Below are 12,957 nucleotides of genomic sequence, written 5' to 3'. Positions count from 1 at the left end.
CCCGGAGTGTAAACGAGGGACGGTGTGGTGTACGCAGGCGAGGCCCAAGGTGATCCGGCCCGGGGAGGTAGCCCTAGTGATGGGGACCCCCAGATTCCCAGGAGTGCCGACGGGAGAAGCCCTGTTAGTAGACGCCCCAGACGATCTCGAAGGGGAGACACGATTTCCGGCGGGGGGTGCTGGTGAGGCCCGAAGTGCAGAGACCAGGGGTGGTACATGCGAGGCGTATAGCTATAAGTGTCAGGAACACCACGGCAAGAGAAATCACCTTTAAGAGGGGAATGCCGCTGGCACATCTGTTCCCGGTGACGGTAATGTCCAGCGCACCAGTGCGGACCCCTAACGGGGAGGGATCGGAGCATCGAAGGGAGCTGACCGCTGAAGCCTTTAACTTCGGGGATTCCCCAGTGTCGCCGGAGTGGAAACGCAGGCTAGTGGAGAAGATGCTGAAGATGGAAGCTGTTTTTTCTCGGGGCGAGTTTGATGTTGGCTGCTCCAAAAGCACTCGCCACACCATCCGGGTGACGGAGGACACCCCGTTCCGAGAGAGATCCCGGCGGCTGGCTCCGGCAGATGTTGAGGACGTGCGACAGCACTTGTGCAAGTTGAAGGAGGCCGGAATCATAGCTGAGTCTCGAAGTCCTTATGCGTCCCCAATAGTGGTGGCACGGAAGAAGAATGGGCGAGTGCGCATGTGTGTTGACTACAGGACGTTGAATCGGCGAACTGTCCCTGATCAATATACTGTCCCAAGAGTCGAGGATGCGTTGGCCTGCCTGAGCGGTGCAAAGTGGTTCAGTGTGCTGGATTTAAGAAGTGGGTATTACCAGATCCCGATGAGTGCGGCTGATAAAGAGAAGACCGCTTTTATCTGCCCGCTGGGGTTCTTTCAGTTCGAACGAATGCCCCAAGGCATATCCGGAGCCCCAGCCACCTTCCAGAGGCTCATGGAGAGAACTGTGGGGGGTATGAATCTGTTGGAGGTGCTGGTGTACCTGGACGATTTGATAGTGTTTGGATCGACTTTGGAGGAACATGAGGAGAGACTGTTGAAGGTGTTGGGCCGGCTTAATGAAGAAGGGTTGAAGCTTTCCCTGGACAAATGCCAGTTCTGCAAGTCGTCGGTTAACTACATTGGCCATATCATTTCACGAGAGGGAGTGGCTACTGATCCAACCAAGATAGAGGCCGTGACCACCTGGCCGAGACCCCAGAAAGTGGGTGCTCTGCGCTCATTTTTGGGGTTCTGTGGGTATTACCGGCGATTTGTGAAAGGATACGCCAAAGTGTGTCACCCGTTGACTCAGCTGTTGTGTGGCTATCCCCCGGTGGGGAAGAAGAGGACGGGGAACCAGAGGCAGGATGCTGGAGGATACTGGAACCCGGCGGAACCTTTTGGCTCGAGATGGGATGATCGATGTGAAGAGGCGTTCCGATCTTTGAAAAGGGCACTGACCCAGGCCCCTGTGTTGGCTTTTGCCGATCCCCAGAAGCCATATGTGCTGCACACGGATGCCAGCCGAGAGGGTCTCGGGGCTGTTCTGTACCAGGAGCATGGCAAAGCATTGAGGCCGGTAGCCTTTGTCAGCCGAAGCTTGTCGCCATCGGAGAGAAACTATCCCACTCACAAGTTGGAGTTCCTGGCGCTGAAGTGGGCGGTGGTGGACAAGCTGGGCGATTACCTTTACGGAGCCAAGTTTGAGGTGAGAACGGATAACAATCCTCTCACTTATATTTTGACTTCGGCGAAGCTGGATGCCACCGGACATCGGTGGCTGGCGGCATTGTCGGTATATGATTTCAGCCTGAGGTACCGCCCCGGAAGCAAGAATATCGATGCGGATGCATTGTCTCGTCGGGAGCCAGGGGAGGAGGAGAGGGACGAGGAGTGGGAGAGTGTCCCTGCCCCTGGAGTGAAGGCGATGTGTCAGTTTGCTATCACCGTGAAGGCCGAGGGAAGAGGGAGGCTGGAACGAGCCGTGGACCATTTGGGGGTTTTTGACGACGCCATACCCCTAGTTTATTGTGACCTGACCGCTCTGGGGACTAAACAGTTGCCGGAACTGAGTCCGGGGGAAGTGGCAACTGCTCAGCAAAATGACCCGGGCATTGGCACAGTGTGGAGAGCGGTCAAGAAGGGGGATGGGGCGTTGGCTGAGAGGGCGAAACACCCATATGTGCCTCTGTTGTTGAAGGAGTGGTCTCGGTTGAAGTTAAAGAACAAAATCTTGTACTGGGTAACGACGCCTCCGGACCAACCCTGCTGTTGGCAACTGGTCTTGCCGGAGGAGTATCGCCAGACTGTACTCCAGGCCTTACATGATGATCCTGGACATTTGGGGGTGGAAAAGACATATGGATTACTCAAAGACCGGTTCTACTGGCCCCGGATGAGGGGGGACGTCGAAGAATACTGTAGGGGATGCCGTCGTTGCATCCAGAGGAAGACCCTGCCAGCGTTGGCGGCTCCACTGTCGCACTTGCAGAGTGCGGGACCTCTGGACCTGGTATGTATGGATTTCCTGTCGATTGAGCCTGACACCAGCAACACCGCGAATGTATTAGTCATCACCGATCATTACACTCGCTATGCTCAGGCATTTCCCACCAAGGATCAGAAGGCGACGACAGTGGCGAAGGTGTTATGGGAGAAGTACTTTGTGCATTACGGCCTTCCCAGGCGAATCCATAGTGATCAGGGGCGGGACTTTGAGAGCCACCTTATCCAGGAATTACTGACTATGCTTGGGGTTGAGAAATCCAGGACTACCCCTTACCACCCACAGGGAGATCCTCAGCCAGAGAGATTCAACAGGACCCTGTTGGATATGCTCGGGACGCTGGAGATTGGGCAGAAAAGCAGGTGGAGTCGTCATATTGGACAATTGGTTCACTGTTACAATTGTACTCGCAATGAGGCTACAGGGTATTCGCCCTATTATCTGATGTTCGGGCGGGAAGCGAGGTTGCCCATTGACGTGTGTTTTGGAGGTGGAGTGGGTGAATTTCCCGGGAAGTCCCATCTAAAGTACGTGTCCGACATGAAGAGGGAGTTACAGCGGGCGTACGAGTTGGCCGAGGCGGCGGCTACCAAACAAAATCAGCGGAATAAGATGCGGTATGATCGAAAGGTGAAGTTTGTACAATTATTACGGGGCGACCGGGTCCTTTTACGGAATTTGGGACTCCCTGGTAAGCACAAGTTGGCAGATCGATGGGCGGCCAGCCCCTATGTAATAGAGAGCCAGATGCCGAACCTGCCAGTTTACCGGGTGAAACCCGAGGATGGAAAGGGGCCTATCAAGGTACTCCATAGGAATCACCTGCTGCCACTGGGTCAAGCGGTGCAGGTGGATAAGGAGCCCGAGTGGGAGGTTACGCCCAGTACAAGGACTCTGCGAGGGAGCGGAGAACGGGAAGAGCCCGCTGCTGAAGAGCGGGGACGGGTCCCTCACCCGGGAATGGCTACCGATTCAGAGGAGGACGACTCAGATGAGTGGGTCCTGTTCCCATTCGCTGGTGCTCCAGTACCAGGAGAGGAGGCTCCTGGCCCTTCCCATACTGAATTGGGTGAGAGGAGGGAAGGTCTTGAGGGTCAGATGGAGAGGCAGCCTACATTGGTGGGAGAGAGGGTGGAACCTGAGCGTGAGCCGGAGAGATCTCGGGTGGGGGAGGACCCCTGTGAGGAAGGGGGTGCGGGTCTGTCAGGTAGACCTGGGGTGTCCGAGACAGTGGGTTTGCAGGTGACGAGGGAGCCCAGTGGGGCAGAAGGGGTATGCAGATCTCAGAGGATTAGGCGCCCCCCGGAGCGGTTGACATATGTGGTACCGGGAGAACCGAGTGTGATTTGTACTGCTCTGGGTAGTTATGTCACTGCCTTCTGCACCTGGGTTGGGTTTTGTGTGTTGCAAGAAGTTTTGGGGACCTCTAGTAATGCCATGAGGGCATGACATTTGCTGGTGGGGAGAGAATGTACAATGTCCTGGGTATGTTACTCAAAATGGCCACTTTGGTTTGTTACAAGTAGGAATGTTTCTTTGTCAGATAAGTGTTTCTCTAGCCGTTGTTTCACTTTAGAATGGCTGATATGGTAATTGTATTCATTTGTTAATCAATGGGGAATGTCATTGTGTCTTGTGATGCTGGGAACTTGGGGGAGGGGTTTTCGCGGGTTTTTTGGGGAGAGGCCGAGGAAGACACGGAAGAAGGTGGACGTGTGCTGGACTGCTCGTAAGACCACCGGGGTGGTCCCAGGTGCGACGGCCGGATGGGTCGATTGGTTCGTTGATTGAGCTCCAACGAGTGCACTAAACCGACTGAACTTTGATAAGTGGCGCCTTTTGTTTTTTTTCCTTGTGTATATATATTGTATTGCTTACTACTCTTTTTAATTTTAGTAAACTCTTTAAAGTGTATTTCATAACGGTATTTGTTGTGGATTTGATACTGTTGGCGGGCGCGAGGCGTAAACTCGATTCTCACAGCACCTGCGTGTACGGGAGGTGGGTTGGAGTGTGGCTGGATTCCCTTTTTCCCCCTAGACATATACCAGCCTGTGGGTAAGTGTTACATACAGACCCTCCCACAGTGATACACTGTACCCAATATACAGACCCTCCCACAGTGATACACTGTACCCAATATACAGGCCCTACCACTGTGCTACATGTACTGGATATACAGACACTCTCCCTGTGATACACAGTACTGGATATACAGACCATTCCTGTGATACACTGTACTGAATATACAGACCTTCTCTCTCTCTGATACATTGTACTGGATATACAGAACCACTCTCTGTGATACACTGTACTGGATATACATACTCACTCTCTGTGATACACTGTACTGGATATACAGAACCACTCTCTGTGATACACTGTACTGGATATACATAGTCTCTCTCTGTGATACACTGTACTGGATATACAGAACCACTCTCTGTGATACACTGTACTGGATATACATACTCTCTCTCTGTGATACACTGTTCCTGATATACAGAACCCCCCCCCCCCCCCCATCCCCGTGATACACTGTACTGGATATACAGACCCTCCTGCAGTGATACACTGTACCGGATATACAGACCACACAAGTGAATCTGCAGATGCTGGAAATAAATAAAAACACAAAACGCTGGCAGAACTCAGCAGGCCAGACAGCATCTATGGGAGGAGGTAATAACGATGTTTTGGGCCGAAACCCTTCAACAGGAGTGAAGTAGCATGGGATGGTCGAGGGGGGATAAGAAGTGGAAGGAGGGATGAAGTAGAGAGCTGGGAAGTGATAGGCTGGAGGGAAATGGGCTGGAGGAAGGTGGAGAATTATGGGAAATAAAAGAGAAAGAAAGGTAGGGCTGGGGGGAGATTATAGTGCGGGGATAAAAAAAAGAGAAAGAGAACCAGACTAAAATAATAGATAGGGATGGGGGTAAGGGGGGGCAGGGGTATCAACGGAGGTCTGTGAGTTGGATGTTCATGCCAGCAGGTAGGAGGCTACCCAGACAGGAGATAAGGTATTGCTCCATCGACCTGTGCGCAGGATCTCCCTGTGGCCACACACTTCAATTCCACAGACCACTCCCACTCCAACATGTCTGTCCATGGTCTCCTCTACCGTCAAGATGAGGCCACGCGCAGGTTGATGGAGCAATACCTTATCTCCCGCCTAGGTAGCCTCCTTCCTGCCGGCATGAACATCCAACTGACAGACCTTCGTTGATACCCCTGCCCCCCCTTACCCCCATCCCTATCTATTATTTCATTCTGGTTCTCTTTCTCTCTCTTTTTTTCCCCCCTCACTATAATCTCCCCCCAGCCCTACCTTTCTTTCTCTTTTATTTCCCATAATTCTCCACTTTCCCCCTAGCCCATTTCCCTCCAGCCTATCACTTCCCAGCTCTCTACTTTATCCCTACCCCCTCGACCATCCCACGTTACTTCACTCCTGATGAAGGGTTTCGGCCCGAAACGTCGTCACTACCTCCTCCCATAGATGCTGTCTGGCCTGCTGAGTTCTGCCAGCAATTTGTGTTTTTATGATATACAGACACTCCCCTGTGATACACTGTACCTGATAGGCAGTGTGGCTGATTTTCTTCTCCATCCTCCTCTTCCCCCCTCACCTTTTCTTCCTCTCTTCCCTATTTCCCCAGCCCCTGCCTCATCAGAGTTCCTTCCTTCTCTCCTTCTCCACTCTTACCTCCCTCCCTATCTCTTTCCCCTTTTGTCCTTCCTCTCTCCTCCACCTTCATCGACTCACTCTCCCTCATCACCTCACATTCCCCCTCTCCCTCCCCAACTCATTTTGCCCTCTCTCCCTTTCTCTCCCCTCTCTCTGCCCCCATGATCAGCATCTGGGATGTGAGGATACTGGAAGCAGGTATCTGGGTGTTGTTGGCTGCATTTAGTAGGGTGAGGTTTGAAGGGGCAATGGCCACTGGAAACTGTTCCATTTCCAATTCCTGAAAAACACAGACATGCGCAGTACAGAAACTGGCCATTCAACCCAGCAATCAATGGCATCTGTGTTGTCCAGCGAGCCCATCCCATGTGCCAAATGCCCTCTCATCCTGTCCCATCCAGGTGGCTTTTGAGTATTGGTGTTATCGCAGCCCCCTCACCAACAGGTAGACAGCTGGAACACGTGGACATGAAAATATACAGAGCACTGTGTCAGCATTATGCTGGGGGCTGCTGGCAAATGTCAGCACGCACTTGGCCCACAACTCATTAACCCTAAGCTGTTCCTCTTTGAATTGTAAGAGGAAATCCACGTGGTCAAGGAGAGAACATACAAACTCCTTACGGAAATCGGCAGGAATCAAAACTCTGTCTTACAGCTGGTTCCTGTAAAGTGTTGCACTAACCGTGCTACCCTGTGTGAGAAAAACAGCCCCACTGTCCCTTGTAAGCCTCTGATCGTAAACCTCTGCCTTCTTGTTTTACCCACATCCTGCCTGGTAAAAGATGATGAGCTTTCACCCTCATGATCTTATATACTTCCATCAGGTCACCCTTCAATCTCTACACTCAGGGGAAACAAGTCCCAGTCTCCACATCTCTCCATGTAACTCAGACCTCCAGGTCCAGGCTCCATCCTGCTAAGTCTGCACTTTGTCTCGATTCATAACATCTTTCCTACAATGAGGTTACCAGAAATGTACATAATACACCAAATATGATTCCCTGTTCTTCCCTGGACCAGAGAACCCAAGTACACTACTGATCATTCCCCTTCTGACACGATGATCCATGATTTCTACCATGGTCCACTCTCTTATCCGACTAAGTTCCTTCTTCTCCTAATTTTCCCACCCATCACCTCCCAGCTTCTCACTTTATCCAGCTCCACCTCATTGGTATCAGCAACCAAGCTCCCAGTTTATACTCCTTCCCATTCGCTCCGCTACACACCACCTTTTTCTGGCTTCTGTCATCTTCGTTTTCTGTCCTGATGAATAGTCTCAGCCCATGATGTCCACAAATTATTTCCCTCCATAGATGCCATCTGACCTGCTGTTCCTCCAGCACTTTGTGGGTGTAACACCACCTCATTATCTGGTATCAGATATACATTTTCTTTAATTTACCAGAATTCTACGTCACCACACTGCACTACAGCCAACAAAACAACTAACTTCATGTCAAAAGAGACAGTGATACATAAACTGCTTCTAAATTCCGATCGGCTTTGACCGGGGTCATCGAGAGCTCCACAAGACCATAGGAGGAGAATTCGGCCATTTGGCCCATCAAGTGTGTTCTGACATTCCATCTTGGCTGATCCAATTCCCTCAGCCCCATTCTCCTGCATTCTCCCTATAAACCAACATGTCCTGAATAATCAAGAATCTATCATCCTCTTCCTTAAATCTACGCAATGGCTTGACATCCAATTCCAATGGAGAACGTACAAACTCCTTACAGGCAGTGGTGGGAATTGAACCCTGGGAATCCGGACCTACCCTGCCCACGGCCACTGGGATTCTGGACCTACACTGCCCAATGCCACTGGGAATCCAGTCCTACACAGCCCACGGGCACTGGGAATCCGGACCTACACTGCCCAGGCCACTGGGAATCCGGACCTACACTGCCCAGGCCACTGGGAATCCAGACCTACACTATGCAGGTCCACTGGGAATCCAGTCCTACACAGCCCAGGGCCACTGGGAATCCGGACCTACACTGCCCAGGCCACTGGGAATCCGGACCTACACTATGCAGGTCCACTGGGAATCCGGTCCTACACAGCCCAGGGCCATTGGGAATCCGGACCTACACTGCCCAATGCCACTGGGAATCCAGTCCTACACAGCCCACGGCCATTGGGAATCCGGACCTACACTGCCCAGGCCACTGGGAATCCAGTCCTACACAGCCCACGGCCATTGGGAATCCGGACCTACACTGCCCAGGCCACTGGGAATCCAGTCCTACACAGCCCAGGGCCATTGGGAATCCGGACCTACACTGCCCAATGCCACTGGGAATCCAGTCCTACACAGCCCAGGGCCATTGGGAATCTGGACCTACACTGCCCAGGGCCACTGGGAATCCAGACCTACACTGCCCAGGGCCACTGGGAATCCGGACCTACACTGCCCACGGGCACTGGGAATCCGGACCTACACTGCCCAGGGCCACTGGGAATCTGGACCTACACTGCCCACAGGCACTGGGAATCTGGACCTACACTGCCCAAAGGCACTGGGAATCCAGACCTACACTGCCCAGGGCCACTGGGAATCTGGACCTACACTGCCCACAGGCACTGGGAATCCAGACCTACACAGCCCAGGGCCATTGGGAATCCGGACCTACACTGCCCACAGGCACTGGGAATCCAGTCCTACACTGCCCACGGCCATTGGGAATCTGAGGACTGCACCATTAATGTGAGTAACGTCAGTGAGGTGGTGCAGTGCAATGTTGGGTGCCTGCAGCGATGAGGGCCGTTCACATTCACAGCCTGTGATCCCATAGGGATGGGTTTGGTTAGCCGCTACACATGGGGTTGGGTGGGGACACAATTGTTTCTTATCTCACTATAGGAGGCTGCTGGCACTCGGGGCAAAGTCTCCACACACTCCCAGCACAGAGTCCTCCCACTGCCTTGACAAGTATGGATAGCAGGGTCAGGGTAGGCTGAAAGAGCTGGTTCTGTGACTATGTGGAAACTGCCTGTGGGCGAGGCCATGCAGGGGAATCCCTGGGGAGTGCCAAGAATATCGGCAGGGTGGTGAAGCTTTGCAGACTCCTGTGGAATGTCATTAGGGGTGACTCATACACTGGGATTGCCCATAAACAGCAGCAAACTCCCTACAACATCAGCAGATGGCCAGGGGGGTGGGGACTGAGGAGGAAGGTGAGGGGTGGAGAGGACAAGGCAGGGAATTCTGGAAATCCACACTAGTGACACAGTGGCATAGCAATCAGAGCAAAGCTTTACAGGGCCAGTGACCATTGAGGACATTTTTAGAAGGTGATGCCGCAGGAAGGCAGCTCCCATGATTCAGGGTGCTCACCACTCAGGAATGCCCTCTTCTCATTGCTACCACCAGGAAGGAGGTACAGGAGCCTGAAGACACTCACTCAATGGCTTTCTCTCCTGCACCATCAGATTTCTGAACAGACAAAGAACCCCTGAAAACTAACTCATTATTTTACTCTCTTTTTGCACTAATTACTAATTATTGTATTTTACAGTAATTTTTACAGTTTGCACTGTATGGCTGCCATAAAACAACACATGTCAATGATAATAGTCGTCACTACCTCCTTCCATACATGTTGTCTGGCCTGCTGAGTTCTGCCAGCATTTTGTGTGTTTATTTATTTCCAGCATCTGCAGATTCACTCATGTTGTCAATGATAATAAACCTGATTTTGATTCTGATTCAATGTTTGAGAAACATTTGGACATGGATAGGAATGGTTTTGACCAGATTCCCAACCTTTCTCATGCCATAAACCCATACCATTAACCGAGGAGTCCATGGTTGGTTGAGAGGGATATGGGCCAAACCCAAGCAGATTGGACTACTGCAGACAGGCACAGAGGCTAGCATGAGCAACAAGCCAGAAGGGCCTCTTTCTGCACTGGATAACTGGATGACTGATGGACACACAGAGCCACAGCTGGATTATCAGAGCAGTGCATAGTTTGCTCACCAGCCCTGCCCCCTGGAGGATGCCCAGGTAAGGGGGCAGAGCTCAGGATCACCTCTTTAGCCAAGCGGGAAACAGAACGGATCGGCAGTGTATCTTACGTGTACGTGGCTCAAGTTCACTTGACACTTCTTGACCATGTCCAGGAAGTGGTGAGAGAGCATCTCGTCCAGGAGAAGGTAGACAGCGATCCCACGGCTCGCAGCCTCTAACACCTCCTCAAACAGATCAATGTCGGTGAAAACATCCATCACTATGGCAATAACCTGCAGGGGCAGATGTGCAGAGGAATGTATCAATGGCAGCAGCAGCAATGAAGGGGTGAACTTGCAGGATGAGCAGGTAAGGAAGACAAATGCAATATTAGAATTCATTTCACGAGGACCAGAATATAAAAGCAAGGATGTGATGCTGAGGCTTTATCACGTCAGACCAACCTGGAGTATTGTGAGCAGTTTTGGTCCCCTTATCTAAGAAAAGATCTGTTGGCATGGGAGGGGGCCCAGAGGAAGTTCAGAAGGATAATTCCAGGAATGAAAAGGTTAGTGTATGATGAGCTTTTAATGGTTTCAGGCAAATAATCACTGGAGTTTAGAAGAATCTCATTGAAACCTGTCAAATATAGCCTTTGACAAGGTTCCACACGGAGGTTAGTTAGGAAGGTTCAATCGTTAGGTATTAATATTGAAGTAGTGAAATGGATTCAACAATGGCTGGATGGGAGATGCCAGAGAGTAGTGGTGGATAACTGTTTGTCAGGTTGGAGGCCGGTGACTAGTGGTGTGCCTCAGGGATCTGTACTGGGTCCAATGTTGTTTGTCATATACATTAATGATCTGAATGATGGGGAGGTAAATTGGATTAGTAAGTATGCAAATGATACTAAGGTAGGTGGCGTTGTGGATAATGAACTAGGTTTTCAAAGATTGGAGAGAGATTTAGTCCAGTTAGAAGAGTGGGATGAACGATGGCAGATGGAGTTTAATGCTGATAAGTGTGAGGTGCTACATTTTGGTGTGAATAATCCAAATAGGACATACATGGTAAATGGTAGGGCATTGAAGAATGCAGTAGAACAGAGTGATCTAGGAATAATGGTGCATGGTTCTCTCAAGGTGGAATCTCATGTCAATATCATGCTGAAGAAAGTTTTAGGCTTTCATGTTGGCTTTCATAAATCAGAGCATTGAGTATAGGAGTTGGGATGTCATGTTAAAATTGTACAAGGCATTGGTAAGGCCGAATTTGGAGTATTGTGTACAGTTCTGGTCACTAAATTATTGGAAAGATGTCAACAAAATACAGAGAGTACAGAGAAGATTTACTAGAATGTTACCTGGGTTTCAGCACCTAAGTTACAGGAAAGGTTGAATAAGTCAGGTCTTTATTCTTCAGAGCGTAGAAGGTTGAGGGGGGGCTTGATAAATGTACTTAAAATTATGAGGGGGATAGATAGAGTTCACATGGATAGGCTTTTTCCATTCAGAGTAGGGGAGATTCAGACAAGAGGACAAAAGTTTAAGGGGAACATGAAGGGGAATTTCTTTACTCAGAGAGTGGTAGCTGTGTGGAACGAGCTTCCAGTAGAAGTGGTAGAAGCAGGTTTGGTATTGTCATTTAAAAAAAAGTTGGATAGGTATATGGACAGGAAAGGAATGGAGGGTTATGGGCTGAGTGCAGGTTGGTGGGACTAGGTGAGAGTAAGCGTTCAGCACGGACTAGAAGGGCCGAGATGGCCTCTTTCCATGCTGTAATTGTTATATGGTTATATAGAAAGGCCCAGATGAAGAGGATATGGAGAGGATGTTCTATGCAAACTCAAAGGTCTTAAGGTGGATAGGTCACCTGGGCCAGATGGACAATTCCACATCCATCATCCCTTACTCCTTCATTGGCCCGGCTACGAGCCCCTTGCACATGTACCTGCTTTGTACCTGCTGCCACCACCACCCTTGCAGATCATTCCAGGCCCTCACCTTTCTGTCTATACAAACATCCCATACATAAAGTCACAGTGTACGGCAGCAAAGAAATGGGCTAGTTAGCCCATCTAATAGTTAGAAACATAGAGACAAAGAAAATCCTATAGCAAAATACAAGCCCTTTGCCCACAATGCTGTGCTGAACATGTCCTTTCCTTAGAAATTACTTAGGGATACCTAATTTCTAAGCTCCAAATACCTATCCAGGAATCTCTTAAAAGACCCAATTGTATCTATTTCCACCACCATCGCCAGCACCTATTCCATGCACTCACAACTCTCTGCGTAAAAAACTTACCCCTGACGTCTCCTCTGTACCTACTTCCAAGCACCTTAAACCTGTGTTCTCTCATTTCAACCCCGGGAAAAAGCCTCTGTCTATCCACACGATCAATGCCTCACATCAGCTTGTACATCTCTATCAGGTCACCTCTCATCCTCCGTCGTTCCAAGGAGAAAAGGCCGAGTTCACTCAACCTATTCTCATAAGGCAAGCTCCTCAATCCAGGCAACATCCTTGTAAATTTCCTCTGCACCCTTTCTATGGTTTCCACATCCTTCCTGTAGTGAGGCAACCAGAACTGAGCACAGTACTCCAAGTGGGGTCTGACCAGAGTCCTATATAGCTGCAACATTACCTCTCTGCTCCCAAATTCAATTCCATGATTGATGAAGGCCAATGCACCATTTGCTTTTTTAACCACAGAGTCAACCTGCACAGCAGCTTTGAGTGTCCTATGGACTCAGACCCCAAGATCCCTCTGATCCTCTACACTGCCAAGAGTCTTACCGTTAAT

The 12,957-nt window shown here is 50.4% G+C and overlaps 1 protein-coding gene across 1 annotated transcript in view; it reads right to left on the bottom strand.

The window, feature by feature from the left end:
* Positions 1-12,957, bottom strand: part of LOC132395241 (protein FAM83H-like) — a 66,094-nt gene that overhangs the window by 23,072 nt on the left and 30,065 nt on the right. The window contains exon 3 of the mRNA XM_059971555.1: positions 10,280-10,444. Coding sequence (XP_059827538.1) covers positions 10,280-10,444 — 165 coding nt within the window. The remainder of the gene's footprint in view (positions 1-10,279; positions 10,445-12,957) is intronic.

Source organism: Hypanus sabinus, chromosome 6, assembly GCF_030144855.1.
Source record: "Hypanus sabinus isolate sHypSab1 chromosome 6, sHypSab1.hap1, whole genome shotgun sequence".
Classification (NCBI taxonomy): domain Eukaryota; kingdom Metazoa; phylum Chordata; class Chondrichthyes; order Myliobatiformes; family Dasyatidae; genus Hypanus; species Hypanus sabinus.
Note: the sequence above shows the minus strand (reverse complement) of the source record. Positions and strands in the feature narration are given on the sequence as shown.